At 44.2% G+C, this 17,270-nt stretch overlaps 1 protein-coding gene across 4 annotated transcripts in view; it reads left to right on the forward strand.

The window, feature by feature from the left end:
• Positions 1-1,188: 1,188 nt before the first annotated feature.
• LOC311341217 (uncharacterized protein) overlaps positions 1,189-17,270 on the forward strand; it is a gene marked incomplete at its 3' end in the record, with an annotated part of 30,534 nt that continues 14,452 nt past the window's right edge. For 2 of the 4 annotated variants that reach the window (XM_084466111.1, XM_084466114.1), the window contains exons 1-5: positions 1,189-1,284; positions 5,032-5,144; positions 5,245-5,326; positions 5,743-5,859; positions 6,102-6,978. In XM_084466111.1, coding sequence (XP_084322237.1) covers positions 5,318-5,326; positions 5,743-5,859; positions 6,102-6,978 — 1,003 coding nt within the window. In that variant the 5' untranslated portion in view covers positions 1,189-1,284; positions 5,032-5,144; positions 5,245-5,317. Of the gene's footprint in view, positions 1,285-1,871; positions 2,367-5,031; positions 5,145-5,241; positions 5,327-5,742; positions 5,860-6,101; positions 6,979-17,270 lie in introns of those variants that run through there. The other 2 variants (XM_084466113.1, XM_084466112.1) reach the window with 2 other exon arrangements.

Here is a 17,270-nt window from a genome sequence, read left to right on the forward strand (position 1 = left end):
GAAGTGAAATATGAATGAACACATTCATAGATGAATGACGAAGATGAACAGTAATGTAGGAAAGAGTACATTAATAGATTAATGAACACAAAAATCACAGAGATACATTCAAGAGCTTGAGGTAACAAAGAAGATGACACTAAGTGATGAGGAGAAAGCTAAACAAGTAAATGTTTTAAGATGCTGTTTAATAATATTGAGTTGAATATATCAGAATATTCTGAAAGGAGTGGACATTCAAAGTTTGCCCTTGTGTGCTCCTACCAAGTGTGAGGAAACTCAGTTGTGAATCAGGTTATAACAAACCCTTTAACCCCCATCGAACACAATGTGCAGAAATGTTTTAGTTTTTTTATGAAAATGTAATAAATGGCAATAGCTAATTATAATTTCTAATTGTCAATGAAAATGTGTACTGTACTAAAATCATTCTTTGAGGTTTCATTGTTTCTATTAATGTGAATAAAAACATGCTTTTATTTTTTTGTTTCCTAACCCTAACCCTAAAAACCTTTTGAAACCCTAAAATGCCTGAAGGAAATAAAGCAATCAACCTCGTTGCCTCACTAATAAAATAGTGTGTTTCAGACAGCACGCCTACGATTCTGGTCTGGTCTAAGATATTCTACGGTAGTCAAGCATTTTATGATCAGGACAAATAACAATCACATAATTTTTCAATACACATTTTTAATACACATTTTTTTAAAACGCTTGTATAAAGTTACACTCGACTGCTTTGACTTAAACCTGCACTTTGTTCTTTTTTTTTTGCATTTGCAGCATGAAGAGGTTTGAGATTGTACCTATAGTTATAGTATGATTTCCGGACGACAGTTATCCTTCTGTAAGGGGGAAAACGTAGACCAGACAAATGATTTCTGTCCTACCTTTAGATAAGGTTAGATGATTGGTAAAATAGCTTCAGTTTAAAAGTTACATAGTGATGCTTTTATACAGCTATTGTTACTTCACACGCGTATTTCAGTCCTACTTAAGTCCTTTTTTATACAAACAAAAAAGAAAGTCACATTAAGAATTTTTAAAGCAGACACTTAAATTTGACTGTACTGTACATTTAGCGGAGTTCATCGGGTTCACTATCGCGCTCTTTATGTTGTCCTTAAATCAGGGTCACGTGGACCCGCCCATGTGACGCCATATCCGCTTCCACTAGAATTACAACAAGCGCTGCTCGTGAACTCATATGCCCTCACCCGAACAGAGCTGCACTAGTTGTTGTTTTTTTCCACGCCTGATACAGTTGTACCGTTTTATCACCAGGTCAGTGCCTCTCATTGTCTCTTTCTCTTCTAGTGGCGACCCACGCCCTCACGTGTCGACACCAGAGACGCGCAACTACAACTTCTTCAGACAACACACACGCACTCAAAATACCAACAATATTTACTGGCGGCTCCCCGCCCTCTCTTTCTCCCTATCTCTCTCTCTCTCCCTTGGTGAAATAACACTGAAGACACCAGGCAGGCATCAGTGAGCAAAGAGAGGTTATTATTTTGAATGTTTCGTAGGATGTCTCCAAATCGAAAACTTGGTGCCTTGAATGGTAGGGAACTAGCATAAAATATGTCAACAGTTACCCCGCAGTAGTCGGGTTTGTTTTATCCACGACATACCGAAACTAAAACACGTGTAAGTCTTGTTTTGGCCCATTTTCCCATGTAGCTGATGGAAGGCTTGACATACGGCTGTTGCAAGGCGAACTTCCTCCATGGAGTAAAGTATGTGCCACCTGGCAGTGCGCTACCCCTGCTACTACCTCTGTGTATAACAGCATCTGGACTGGCCGAGGCGGACATTTTACACTTGACCAGTGGAGCCAGAGAGAGCCTGCATGGAGGTCTCTCCCAGGACGACGACCTCGGCTTTTCCATAATATCGTATAGCTTTAGCTGTTCGCTCACTCGGCGACTGCATTCTCCACCTCATTCGTCACCCTGACAACTGAATCCAACTTTGTTTACGCACTGGAGCAAACGCAACGGTCGGCCGCTGGACGTCAGATCTCCATCTCTAAACGTGTGGAGTTGCTTTTAGGACTGCGCAGTAGCAGCACCTGTGGGTACAAAGGGGACGGGGACAAAGTGTTAACCCACTTCATGGCGTCTCCCTCTCAAGTGTTGTGCTTGTTTTAATCCATGGGAAGCGGTGTATCTGCGGCTGCCCAGTGTGTTCTGTGAGAGGTGGGAGACGCTACCAAACCTTGCTCTCTGGCGGTGTGCGGTATTAAGTATTAATATTGGACATCCGGTGGCAGCGCCAGCTGCGCCCCAATTTTTTTTTGTCTTCGCAATCGGAGCTCTGGGATTGTTTGGACCTGATACCACGGATCGCGGGAGTACATGGTATGGATGCAATTAAACATTTGTGGTAACATTTGGGCAATGTTTTGAGACGTAGGACGAACCCGTGTCGTGCCTATTCTCGCCCGCGTGTGCCATGCGGGTCGCGCGGCTATGGTACCGTTTCTCTCTCCGGTTCTTTAGATCAAGCGGTCCGCGCTGTACAGCTGTGTACACTGGACCGCTTTTAGCCTGGTAGTTGTCTATTTATTTATTTTAAAAACAAAAAAACCTAATAATAGAACAGTTTAGGGACGACTTTTGGACATGACTAGGATCGGAACGTAGATATGCTTGTTACTTTGTCTGCCAGCTGCAAGGACACGGAGAGGACAGTGTGTAGCCTATTCCTTTCTTCCAGATCAGCCAATATGTGCAAACGCGGCGCCAGATGCACTCTGGTTTTTAGACGGAAAGGGGCATTCTACAAAACGATGCTTTGTGCAACCTCTATAATATCTAAATTCTGCAAATTGGCTTCCCAGACAGCCCACCATCCACCCGCCACCCTCTAGCCCCCCTTCGGTCGGTTAGCCACGCGCGACCACTCCACGCTGCTCCACTCATAGCGTGCTGCCAACAGAGTCCATTATGGTCGTCCAATGTACGGACTTCCAGTGCTGGACATCTGATTGTTTTTGTCGAATTGTGTTTCTAAAAATGTAGTAAAGTAACAGTGGAGCGTGTATTTTCAAAGGTCCCAACGTTTATATCCTGGCCCTGCTGCAAGCATCCCTTCAAAGGTTGTTTCCAAATAAGCATCAATACTCCAGTATGTTTCTTACGACGTGTTTAAAGGCTGGTTACGGGTCTGTCGTTACTGTTCGGAGCAGGGTTTGTGGTATAGTAGGCTCGTCCTATAGAACCACTATAGAGAGCTTTAGGGTGAGGAGGTTGGAAGACTCTTTTGTTCAGCTCACACAATGCCCGTTTCTATTTCCCCACTCTGTCTGCTATTTAAACACGCCGAGGCAGCGGACAGTTTGTACCCAAACTAACCCCTGAACAAATTTGAGTTCCTGTGCTGGGTTTTTGGGTTTCTGTATGAATGTGTTCTACTCAGTGCACGACACATTTCTGTGTGTATATATGTACATACGTTGGTTTACTTTACACAGTGCACAGCCATATCCACAAATACTTGTGTACCATACCCACAGGACATACTTCAGGGTTGTTAGCATGCTGTTGACTGGTCTCAACCCACAGCTGTGTGGACATGCGCTTCCCAGAAGGACAGGTGTGTTTACAGTGGCTTCAGCCAGCCATATGGGGAGGTTACAAGGAGCTAATGACCCTGAGTGCTATAGTAACTTTGGCCTTCATGGGAGACGTGTGACGGTGGTTTTTGTTGTTCTACTCGATGAGCCGCAGTTAACCTTTGGGCCGTGGTTATGTCACATCAACTCCACACACAACAGCTCCCTTGTAAAAGTGTCTGTTGCTCTGCATGTGTCTCTATAGGTCTCTTCATGTGCCAATCCCCACTGGGTGTCATTGCATCTCCTTGTCATGTTAAAGCGTATGAATATTGTTCAGATTCACAGTATGTAGGAGCTGAACAACACAACCGAATGTCAAGGCTTCGTCATGTTCTGTTTAATTCTGGCTATGTCTAGAAGTGAGTCCATTTTGTGGGGCGCGTTTTGAAGACGACTGTGTCTGGGTCCCAGGGGGAATGCATCGCAGATGGTACAGCAAAGTAGAACCAGGAAGCTTTTGTTTCCACGCCACGCCCCTCTGAAGTATCCTTCTGTGGTGTTGCTCGACACGGTTTCTGACTCGAGGCCAACAGGCCGATGTGAATGTTTACATTGCGTTATGGTCGCCAAAGTGGCCTTACTGCGGCGACAACACACCAAGTAGATGCCGGCGAATGTTTACGTCTGCATGGTAGCGGGCGTTCTTGTGTGCCAAGGCCCCTGCATGCCTAGACGCTGCCCTCCCTCGCCATCTCTCACTTCCTCATTCCTATTGGCCAGCATGCAGTCACACAAGCAGACAAACATGTCACAGCATTGTTCTCCCAAACGACCAGACCCTGCACGTGTTCACTCTTTTGGCCTCCTCTGCTTCTCATGGCTCTGGTCTGAGTGCTCTGGTGATCCTCTGCTTGCATTGGGTTTCATCAGCAGCACCGTCACACGCAGGCTTGCAGTTTATTTACGCTAGTCTCTGATCCGCCCCGCCTCTCTTCTGCTCCCACTGTCCTCTCTCTCAACTCTGGTTTACCCCTTTTCTGCACTTTCTTCTCCGCTTGTCTCTCTTTACAACCGTCCTTCCCTTTTCTTTAATAACACAGACGAATGGACGAACAGACAATGTCTTTGTGCGTTTATGAAGAGATGGTGGGCAATAATTCACTTTAGGCTGTCTGCTAAGAATTAGGGTACATCTTATCATGTTTGTTTACCTGTTGTCTAATGTCATGCAACATGTATTTTTAAAGGACAAAAGTGCTTTATTTAGCATAACACACATTAACATTTGCAAGAGAAACATTTTGTATCACGTTTCACTGAAGTCACAATCTTTTGACCTCCTCCTCCCTCCTCTTCATAAGCTGTCCACTCTTTTCTGCCCTAAATGTAGCTGTAAATCTCTTTCCTCTTCTACTCTATCCTCTCCCTCATTATCCTCCCCCCTCTCTATTGCTCCTCCTCCTCAGGTTAACGGGAGCTGACTGGTAGGCCATGGGCAGAGGGCGTTGAACACCCTCACACTGTTGCACTACGATTGGCTCAAACCCCCCTGACCAGCTTGCTACATCCTCCTTCCACCGTACGTACCATACGCATACACACTCACACACTGTCTAGCGCTTTTTAAATGAATAATAAACTAAAAAAATGCTTCCCCCCCCCCCCCCCCCCCCCAGCAGAACAGTGTACAGCGTTGGCGCTCCGTGAACCCACCCTGACACACCCCCCCGCCTCCACCTCCTCGCCCCTGGCATGCCTCAGGTAGGACACTTTATCCTAAAGAGGTCAACACATGATGAGTGTCTGGGGACACGTTAGGAATACAGCTAGCCGGCAAACGGCAGTTCGACACTTTAACTCAAAAAAACATGGAAAGGTGTGTTTAAAAATTAACTGAAGAAAGCCATTGACGATTAGTGTCTGTTGCTTTAACAACCTCAAACAAAGCTGTATGAGAGAGAGAGAGAGAGAGAGAGAGAGAGAGAGAGAGAGAGAGAGAGAGAGAGAGAGAGAGAGAGAGAGAGAGAGAGAGAGAGAGAGAGAGAGAGAGAGAGAGAGAGAGAGAGAGAGAGAGAGAGAGAGAGAGAGAGAGAGAATTATAGCCTGGTTTTATGGGTAATTATGTCACAGCTTCTGTGACCCAAGCTGAATTATGCGTGTGTGTCCCCTCACCCCAGCCGGGCATGAACGGGCTGGAGCCGGCGTTTGGTGAGGCCTACAGCAACCACCGGGGCCTGCTGAGCCCCTACCCCCCCGCCATGTCTCCACAGGGGGGCCGGACGGAGTACAACCAGGTGGGTCATGCTGAGGTGTTAGCCGCCCAACTGTTCCATCACTACATGACGGCTAAATATTATCACTTGTAATTGATTTTATCGGAGGCTAAATTTAATATTGGGGTTTTGGGCAGCAGATAATTAAAAAACCCAATATTTTAGGGAATATGTTGTAAATTCTGTAATTATGCCAATTCACGTCATACTTTATGTTTGTCACCATTCTGCATGTTCTGGCTATCACTCCCCCTTTTATCCAGAGTGTGCTGCTGATGCTGGGCTCCCCAGCGATGCCACGGAAACGGCCCTTTGAGTTGCTCAGCGACCTTGTGGACGACGGGGGCTTCGGCGAGGACCTGCACCCAGAGCACTGGGATGTGTCAGAGCTGGACGAGATGGCCCGCTACGCCAAACCAGGCCTGGGGGTGGATGGGGGTTTGGCCGGCACGGAGGAGGAGGCGGTGCTCCTGGGCCGCTGGGGGCGGAGCTCGGAGGAAGAGGAGGAGAGGAGGAGGAAGGGGATCGCTGGTGAGACCCACGCCACTGAGACGCGCAGCGCTAGGGATCACTGGGGCGACGGGGGTCGATGCACTGCGGAGAGGAAGCTGTACCCTGGAGGAGGAAGGGAGGTGGAGGAGAGGGTTTCTAACGTGGAGGTGTACCAGGTGGTGGAGCAGCAGCAAGAAGAAGAAGAAGAACAACAACAAGAGGAGGAAGAAAGAGGGGGAGGTAGAGGAGGAGAGGGGACAGAGGAGCAGGAGGTTTCTGCCTCTTTGGGAGCTCCAGGACTGGAGCTCTGCAGCGAGGAGCACAACTACTCCCTGACCCAGGGAGAAGAGCTGGCGACTGGGCTTGAGGAGGATGCCCAGGTCCCGCCCTACCAGACCCCGCTCAGATCCCCACAACAACACCAGCAGCAGGAGGAGGTGGGGCAGGACATGAGTCAACCCAGACTGGAGGAGGAGGAGGAGGAGGAGGAGAAGGAAGAGGAGCAGCAGCAGCAGCAGCAGGAGGAGGATTATGAGGAAGACGAAGAGGAGGAGGAGGAGGAAGAGGAGGAGGAGGAGGATGAGGAGGAAGGGGCGGAGGAAACAGCTGTGGAGGCGGAGGATTCCAGCTCTTCTGAGTCAGAGTGTGGTGAGTAGGATTTATATCTGCTTTGGCTACAAAACATGGTACATCTGCTGGTTTTTAACTTCAGACGATGGTTAACCTTATCCCCCCTTATAAGTATGAGAATTAGGGTAGTAAGTAAAGTAAGTCAATTAATCCAGCGATTCTTTTTCGATTCATCATTTTAATAAATTGGCTATACATATATATTATTGGCAACCGCCCATGCCAAGTTTGCAGATCTCAAAGTCTTAAATTGGCTTGCTTTGTGTGATGCACAGCCAAGAGCAGCTAAATAATTCATGCTGTACTGCTGAGAACAACAGATCTATAAGATCAGCGATATGTACGTGGATGTTTGTGATATCTTCCCGCAACAAGAACTCTCTGGTAGCATGAATTGAAGTAATGAGGACACCACGCTACAATAGAGAATGGGTTGTCTCTATACGGGCTACCAGTCCACACGCTGAACTTCAGAGAGAATGTTTCATCAGATGTTTCTAGACAAGCATCCCAGAGGCACTGATATACATTCCATGTCCACCGCACGGCATATAATTAGACTAGGCCTGGAGAATGTTTTCAGTTATATTCTCACCATATGGGCCCTACACCCGCGTAGCGATGTATTATGGGACTTTCATGGTGGCATTTGCCTTACTTTTGACAGTAGTAGGCATTCTAGGGTGACATGATGTCTTGGATTGAGATGGCAGCATATTACTGCCAAAATGGCAAGCAGAAATGACTACTAAGTTAACACATCCATACACAAAAAATATTACTGCGAGTACCTTTACTGCACTCGCATACAGTATTTCTCTGATTGTGAGGGCAATAATATGACGAGGAAAAAAATCATTAATTGAGTGTGCAAATAAAGTGAAACTGCATGCAACTTACTCCCCCCTGTGCACAAATGCTCTCTTTGCATTCATGCTCGCATAGTGTTTTTTCCTGCTTGCTCTGAAATTTTTTCAACCTTGTGCGGTGGTTATCTTTTTGGCATTAAGAAGTCGGAGCCAGCTCTGGCCATTGTATCCTTGAATGTGATTTACATCAACGGTTACGTCGACGCCTCTTTACGTCTCCGAACATGCTTTAGAGAACAATAAAGCACAGCCTTACAACGTAGACAGCTTGCAGTTGTTAACAAAACGTATAACTATGCATGTCATGAATAAATGCAGGATCTGAAGGCGCAGTGAACCATGGCACGCCTTGAACATTAGCATTACTATATAGAATATCATCAGACCAGGAAATATAAATGTTAAAAAGGCTGATAATATTGCCTCGCAGTAGATAGTCTAACAATTATTTAGTGTAACGACAATTGTCTAACGAAGTCTAATATATCAGTGCTGTTTGTATATCTGTATTTAAGTGTATATACAATAGTTATTTGTTAGGAGTAACTAATGACGATTTGGGATACAATGCCATGGCTGGCTCCCCCCAATATAGTCCCAAAAGATGATCACCACGCAAGCAGAAAAGATATCCCAGCGAGCAGGAAAACGCATTGCGAGCTGAGATGAGTTGTACACGCACATTAAGACATTTTTTTCTTGAGACTTCTGGCAGTGATATGCTATCATAGAGATGGAGTTTGTCAGTTGTTCTAGAACGAGATGGATGGTGTTAGTTGTTAAAGAGTGGGGTGGTGTTAAAGGAATAATAAACTCAGCACTTTGACATTGTTTTAATCACGTCTATGATTTACTATTCCTTTTTAGGGTTTATACTCGTTACCAAGAATTACATGTCTTAACATCAGGAGGCACCATTCTGTTAATGGTGCAGTAAGTAATACATTGATTAAATTAATTAAATTCATGATATTACATGCTTTATTATTTATTTGAAAGATAGCGAGACATTTGGCAAGGGGGTTGCGGTTGCCTGTTGTTCAAAAAATATGCCAAGCAAAATTGTGACAACAGCCATGGTGAATCCATGACAATGGCTACAAACAACAGTGCAAAAGTAAACATCGTTTAGGAGGGCCTTGCTTTTAAACGCCATTGATTCAAGACAACCGGTTAAAGATGCAACTTCAATAGGTAGCGCAGAAGCAAAGCCCGGCTGGCCTGGGCGAACACGCTGAGTGGGTCACACAGAGTCAAGCTAAGCCAGCACATGTGTGCACTGTTACCTTGCCTCTGGCTATTGAGATGGATAGATTAAAAGGCTTACCTGAAGTAACAAACGTGTGTTGAATTGGACGTGACAAAAGATCAATTTCATTTTCTATTTTATTGTCCTAGCTATGATGACTTAAGCCGGAGTATGGTACTTTGTGTGGTGTTGTGAAGGGGACATGCTGAATGGGTTTTTGCCTAGGCCACATATTTGGATCGAGCTTGGGGGTGAAGACAGTGTATTATATCCCTGGTTATGATTCGGTATGTGGCGTGGGATTATGTTTTTATCAAAGATCAAGCTAAATAATTATGAGTGTACTTTTGAACTGTATATCAATTATTGGTTTGTAACGGTGTCTTAAAACCGAAAGAGTGCAAGAGACTGATTGAAGGGTTGATGCAACACACCTGCCTTCTGTATATTGAAAGTAAATTGCAGGGGAGATTACAGGTGAGCCGGCAGCCCTGCCCCAGAATGAAAAAAAAAAAAAAATTAAAGCTGCAAGCAGCGTTTAAGGTGCCAAGCCTGAGCCGACCAATACAACCCTACCGACCAATAAACCATCAAACCTAACCCTAACCCTACTGACTAATGAACCATCAAACCTAACCCTAACCCTACTGACCAATAAACCATTTTTTTGCATTTTTGGATTGTTGCAATAGCGCCAACTTTAGGCTGATTTAGATACAATTTGGACAGTTTCATCTTGACCCATGTACCTTTGACTATCCCAAGTTTGATGGTGATTGGGTTAAGTTAACCCTGAATTTTGATGATTTCTGACGATTTTGAGCCTCTGGCCAATTGACAATCAACAGCCACTAAGTTGGTCCCGCTCAAATCAAACATTGCGTCTATGAACTGTGGCGTTTTTTGTGACAGGCCACAAGAAGACACTGAAGACACAAGAAGACATATGTGCCAAAGGATTTTTGTCTAAGTCTAAAAACCTAGGATCCTTAGGGAATTGAGTGTTTTTAACAAAATTCTAAATGGCGGTAAATCTGGAAACCGGAAGTCATAGGTTCTTGAGGCATATTTGTTCAGCATGAGGATATGCATGTGTGAACGTCGGTCCCGATCAAATCAAACATTGCGTCTATGAACTGTGGCGATTTTAGTGACAGGCCACGCCCATTTCGATGCCACGCCCTATTTGAAAATATCTTGACTTTATCTTGTTCAGAATTTGATTCCAAACAACTTTTGTATTGGAGTCAAGATCATAGGAGTCCAACTTGATGTTGATATGAACATTTAACTCTTTTCGCGTTTTAAACCACACCCCTTTTAAGAGTCAATGGCTCCTGGGTGCTTTGCATTTTTGGGCAGTTGCTATAGCGCCACCTTTGGGCCAATCAGTGTAATTTTAGCTGTGTGCTAATCTTGGGTCAACCTCTACGCGTATAGTGAGTTTCGTAAAAAGCGTGCGATCGGTAGGGCATGTGCAATGCAAACGTGGCGGAATAATAATAATCCCAAGAATAACAATAGGTTCCTTGCAGGTACCCTGCTCAGTCCCTAATAATAATAAAACTAACAATTACAATAGGTTCCTCGCACTTTGTGCTTGGCACCTAAAAAAAATAAATAATAATAATTAAAGCTGCATGCAGCATTTTACGGTGCCAAGCCTGAGCAGACCAATACAACCCTTCCGACCAATAAACCATCAAACCTAACCCTAACCCTTCCGACCAATAAACCATCAAACCTAACCCTAACGACTAATAAACCATCAAACCTAACCCTAACCCTACCGACCAATAAACCATTTTTTGCATTTTTGGACTGTTGCAATAGCGCCAACTTTAGGCTGATTTAGATACAATTTGGACAGTTTCACCTTGACCCATGTACCTTTGACTATCCCAAGTTTGATGGTGATTGGGTTAAGTTAACCCTGACTTTTGACGTTAAGTTAAATTTTGAGGATTTTTGAGGATTTTGAGCCTCTGGCGGCCATGTTGTTTTGCCAATCGCCTTCATTTTACTTGAGCAGTTGGAACTTTGGGCCCCAACAGCCACTAAGTTGGTCCCGCTCAAATCAAACATTGTGTCTATGAACTGTGGCGTTTTTTGTGACAGGCCACGCCCATTTCGATGCCACGCCCTATTTGTAAATATGTTGACTTTATCTTGTTCAGAATTTGATTCCAAACAACTTTTGTATTGTAGTCAAGATCATAGGAGTCCAACTTGATGTTAATATGAGCATTTAACTCTTTTCGCGTTTTAAACCACACCCCTTTTAAAAGTCATTGGCTCCTGGGTGCTTTATTCTTTACTATACAGACTTTCTTTTATGTCAGATTAAAGACCTTGGTCCATAGATAATATGTGCCAAAGGATTTTTGTCTAAGTAAAAAAACCTAGGATCCTTAGGGAATTGAGTGTTTTTCACAAAATTCAAAATGGCGGCAAATCTGGAAACCGGAAGTCGTTGGCCGTGTCCCAATTCAGGGGTTGCATCCTTCGAAGGACGCATTTGAAGACCGCATACGTCACAGCGGCGCGTCAAGTGCTGTCCCATTTCGAAGGGTCCTTCGAATGCGGCCGAGATATGCAGCCTTCGTTTCCCGGATTTGAAGGACGCATCGGATGCATCCTTCACGGCCCCACGTATCCCAACATTCATTGCGCGTTTTTTCAGAAATGGCGCGGAGAGAGCGGAAGCAGCAGCTGCAGCGAATACATATTTAATGACAAAACTATGTAAAAACATTTTTTTATATAAAAGTAAGGTTGGGACCATTTTAAATATGTAACTTTATTGTCAAAGTTCAATTACATTAACGCTAGACATATAACGTTAAACTAATTAACGTTAAGCCAACGTCCTCTCTTCCTCTTCACCCGCCGGCTCCGGCGGTGAATCTTCTCCCACTCCTCCAATAAAAGATAAAACATAACCAATAAAATGATCATTTCTGGCTCCATATACAGTGGGGCAAAAAAGTATTTAGTCAGCCACCAATTGTGCAAGTTCTCCCACTTAAAAAGATGAGAGAGGCCTGTAATTTTCATCATAGGTATACCTCAGCTATGAGAGACAAAATGTAAAAAAAAAATCCAGAAAATCACATTGTCTGATTTTTTAAGAATTTATTTGCAAATTATGGTGGAAAATAAGTATTTGGTCACCTACAAACCAGCAATATTTCTGGCTGTCACAGACCTGTAACTTCTTGTAACTTCTTCTTTAAGAGGCTCCTCTGTCCTCCACTCGTTACCTGTATTAATGGCACCTGTTTGAACTCCTTATCAGTATAAAAGACACCTGTCCACAACCTCAAACAGTCACACTCCAAACGCCACTATGGCCAAGACCAAAGAGCTGTCAAAGGACACCAGAAACACAATTGTAGACCTGCACCAGGCTGGGAAGTCTGAATCTGCAATAGGTAAGCAACTTGGTGTGAAGAAATCAACTGTGGGAGCAATTATTAGGAAATGGAAGACATACAAGATCACTGATAATCTCCCTCGATCTGGGGCTCCACGCAAGATCTCACCCCGTGGGGTCAAAATGATCACAAGAACGGTGAACAAAAATCCCAGAACCACACGGGGGGACCTAGTGAATGACCTCCAGAGAGCTGGGACCAAAGTAACAAAGGCTACCATCACTAACACACTACGCCGCCAGGGACTCAAATCCTGCAGTGCCAGACGTGTCCCCCTGCTAAAGCCAGTACATGTCCGGGCCCGTCTGAAGTTTGCTAGAGAGCATTTGGATGATCCAGAAAAGGATTGGGAGAATGTCATATGGTCAGATGAAACCAAAATAGAACTTTTTGGTAAAAACTCAACTCGTCGTGTTTGGAGGAGAAAGAATGCTGAGTTGCATCCAAAGAACACCATACCTACTGTGAAGCATGGGGGTGGAAACATCATGCTTTGGGGCTGTTTTTCTGCCAAGGGACCAGGACGTCTGATCCGTGTGAAGGAAAGAATGAATGGGGCCATGTATCGTGAGATTTTGAGTGAAAACCTCCTTCCATCAGCAAGGGCACTGAAGATGAAACGTGGCTGGGTCTTTCAGCATGACAATGACCCTAAACACACCGCCCGGGCAACGAAGGAGTGGCTTCGTAAGAAGCATTTCAAGGTCCTGGAGTGGCCTAGCCAGTCTCCAGATCTCAACCCCATAGAAAATCTTTGGAGGGAGTTGAAAGTCCGTGTTGCCCAGCGAAGACCCAAAAACATCACTGCTCTAGAGGAGATCTGCATGGAGGAATGGGCCAAAATACCAGCAGCAGTGTGTGAAAACCTTGTAAAGACTTACAGAAAACGTTTGACCTCTGTCATTGCCAACAAAGGGCATGTAACAAAGTATTGAGATGACCTTTTTGATATTGACCAAATACTTATTTTCCACCATAATTTGCAAATAAATTCTTTAAAAATCAGACAATGTGATTTTCTGGATTTTTTTTTTTAAATTTTGTCTCTCATAGCTGAGGTATACCTATGATGAAAATTACAGGCCTCTCTCATCTTTTTAAGTGGGAGAACCTGCACAATTGGTGGCTGACTAAATACTTTTTTGCCCCACTGTATCTCCTCCACTGTCCGGTTTGAACCGCAGCTGTCAGGGTTGCTAGGAGACAGGAGCGGTGCGTGGTCACGCAAGGTAAAGGACGTTAACGGCTGGTTGCGCAATCCGGAAATGCTCCGTAGGCTAGACCGTCCCATTCCACAACGCTCGTTCGGCCTTCGATGCAGCCTTCGCGGTCTACGAAGGCTGCATCCTTCGAAGGACGCGGTCTACGAAGGCTGCATCCTTCGAAGGATGCAACCCCTGAATTGGGACACGGCCATAGGTTCTTGAGGCATATTTGTTCAGCATGAGGATATGCATGTGTGAACGTTGGTCCCGCTCAAATCAAACATTGTGTCTATGAACTGTGGTGATTTTAGTGACAGGCCACGCCCATTTCGATGCCACGCCCTATTTTAAAATATGTTGGGTTTATCTTGTTCAAAATTTGATTCTGAACAACTTTTGTATTGGGGTCAAGATCATAGGAGTCCAACTTGATGTTGATATGAGCAATTAACTATTTTTCGCGGTTTTTAGCCTCTGGCGGCCATGTTGTTTTTTCAATCAACTTCATTTTACTTGAGCAGTTAGAAATTTGGGCCCCAACAACCACTGTGTTGGTCTCGCTCAAATCAAACATTGCGTCTATGAATTGTGGCGATTTTAGTGACAGGCCACGCCCATTTCGATGCCACGCCCCATTTGAAAATATGTCGAGTTTACCTTGTTCATAATTTGATTCTGAACAACTTTTGTATTGGAGTCAAGATCATAGGAGTCCAACTTGATGTTGATATGAGCATTTAACTCTTTTCGCGTTTTAAACCACACCCCTTTTAAAAGTCAATGGCTCCTGGGTGCTTTATTCTTTATTTTACAGACTTTCTTTCATGTCAGATTAAGGACATTGGTCCATAGATGATATGTGCCAAAGGATATTTGTCTAAGTAAAAAAACCTAGGATCCTTAGGGAATTGAGTGTTTTTAACAAAATTCAAAATGGCGGCAAATCTGGAAACCGGAAGTCATAGGTTCTTGAGGCATATTTGTTCATCATGAGAATATGCATGTGAGGTCAAAGTTTCATGATTGTAATTTAAAGCGTTTACGAGATATGCTTGTTCAAATTTTGCATTTTTGGGACTGTTGCTATAGTGCCACCTTTAGGCCAATCAGTGTGATATTTGCTCTCTGTTAATCTTGACTCAGCCTCTACAGCTGTAGTAAGTTTCATAAAAAGCGTGCGAGCGGTTTAGGCTGTGTAATGCAAACGCGGCGGAATAATAATAATAAAACTAACAATTACAATAGGTTCCTCGCACTTTGTGCTTGGCACCTAATGAGGCATTTTTGAAGGTGGGGTAATGGTATTTTGGTTCTCGTTTAGGCATCTTAGAAGATACCTCAGAGCCCTAGTCTGAACTGGACCATCCGCAGACACTTCAGACTTGATCTGATGTCTTTTATTCATTCGGATATTAAACAGACTTTCAGTAGAAAGATATGTCTAGCAAATGAGGGGGTTGTCATTTTGTTGTTGGTTTATATCTTTGCTCTAAAATACACTAGTGAACCCGACTGTATGGGTTTGAGATTTGAAGATTTAATTTGACCGTGAAAGGGTTTGCCTCCCGGACAGAGTTGTGTGGCATCTCAGCAGCTGTAGCTCAGGTTTCTACGATGGAGAGACTCCATTGTGGTCCTCCATTGTGAGGCCAGCATGTGCAGCGGTCTTATGACCAGTAGCCCAAGGTGTTTCTGGAGTGAACCGAAAAGAAAGAGCAGGCACTATAGCAACAGAGAGACAGTAGCTCGGATTTATCAATGACATTTATGGAAACCCCCTAAAGCAGAGTTCCCAACCGCAAGCTGGTATCAGGCCGTGGCATTGTAAATGTAAATGAACTGGATGAATTGGTTGGTATGACTCCCAGTTTAGATTGTAAATGTAAATCAACTGGATGAATTGGTTGGTATGACTCCAGGTTTAGATTGTAAATGTAAATCAACTGGATGAATTGGTTGGTATGACTCCAGGTTTAGATTGTAAACGTAGGGTTGGTCTGATTCCCCTAGAACCATAGCACTCCCTTGGAAAATATTGAACCCTCCACATTCAAGATAAATGGAGGTCAAGCACTATCGGAACGGGCTCTAAGCTGGGCTTGTGCTCTTGTCTAACGTGGCCTGCTATAATAGCCAAGACATACCTGAAGCATTACTTTTCATTATCATGGTCTCGGCCTCAACAGTGCACACCCAGGACCAGGCATGGCCTCAACAGACTGCAGTCTGCCTGTTGCGTAATCCTGGGAGGAGCTTGGAGGAGCTTGGCGGAGCCGGACTGGCGTCTCCAGAGGGCGTCCGCCGGTGGCGTCAGATGAACTCTGGGTGTCCTCCTTTAATGTCTTCACTCTTTTTATGCCTTGGTATCAGCCAGAAGCAGTAGAAGTTGGTCTGTGATTGGTGATGAAAGGAAATGTCTCTGTGTGAGTGTGTGCGTGTGTGTTTTATCTTGTAGTGTGTGTGTGTGTGTGATTTCTTCTGTAGTGTGTGCGTGTGTGTGTTGTCATGTGGGAGTGTAATTTCACTTGTAGTGTGTGTGCGTGCGATGATGTTGTGTACTGCGTCTCTTGTAGTTTATGATCGTGTAGTCAAGTGTGCATTTGATTTTCAGAGTGTGATATATATTCTTTTTCGTGTGTGTGTGTGTGTGAGAGAGAGATGTCATGCTGAGTGAAGACAGCCCTTTGCATGATGCTGGCCTTAGCTCTGCGTATTTAAAGTGGGTCGCTGTCTGATAGATGAGGCAAGCAAATGCGATCAAAAATGATTCTCGTTCCCGTTCCAAATCCTCTGTGCAGCCATGATAGAAGGATGACCTTGCAGAGAGAGAAATGTGTTTCATAATGTGCTCACGTAAAATGTCTCATGATATTCCAGCCATAAATATTTATTTCATGACTGCGTTTGCATATCCTAAGGCATTTGTTGGGGGCTCTTCTTCACCAAATATCTTTTCATTAATTATTTTACCGTGGTCTAGATAAATGAAAGGAAATGGAAAATTCCATGTTGACGCGTGGAAATTAATTGAATTGAAAAATGACCTTGTGGGCATATTTTGTGATTTAAATGGTTCACATCTATTACAGTTAATAATATATTCCATAAAGAATTTGAGTTAAATGGAGTCCGAGCAGATGGGATAAACATTACTCTAATAACACTGTTGGGGAGAGATCTCATTTGGATGATTCAGAAAGTCGTCAGTTACCATCTTTATCCTCTGCAATTAAATGAATAAATTAGTAAATACCTCCCCTCTTAGATTTTCCACACTCTTGTAGCCTCAAGCTTCTTAAAACCAGATGCACTGTGAATATGGTTTGACGTTGTCTCCTTTTAAAAGATGGGGGGTTGAATATTTCATGGAGCTCAGGCCTATACTGGCTGGGAATCAGTGCAGCAATGTACTGTTTATACATTCACCTTGGGAACAAAAAGCTGCACAGGGTTCAGCCAAGGTTCAACCTAAGCTCTTTGTTCTGTGTTCTACCTATGTTTTCTTCCTACTTCCTACTGCCTAGCTAGGGCGCAGGGGAAGGATAATCTA

Source organism: Micromesistius poutassou (genome assembly GCF_964030765.1).
Source record: "Micromesistius poutassou genome assembly, chromosome: 3".
Classification (NCBI taxonomy): domain Eukaryota; kingdom Metazoa; phylum Chordata; class Actinopteri; order Gadiformes; family Gadidae; genus Micromesistius; species Micromesistius poutassou.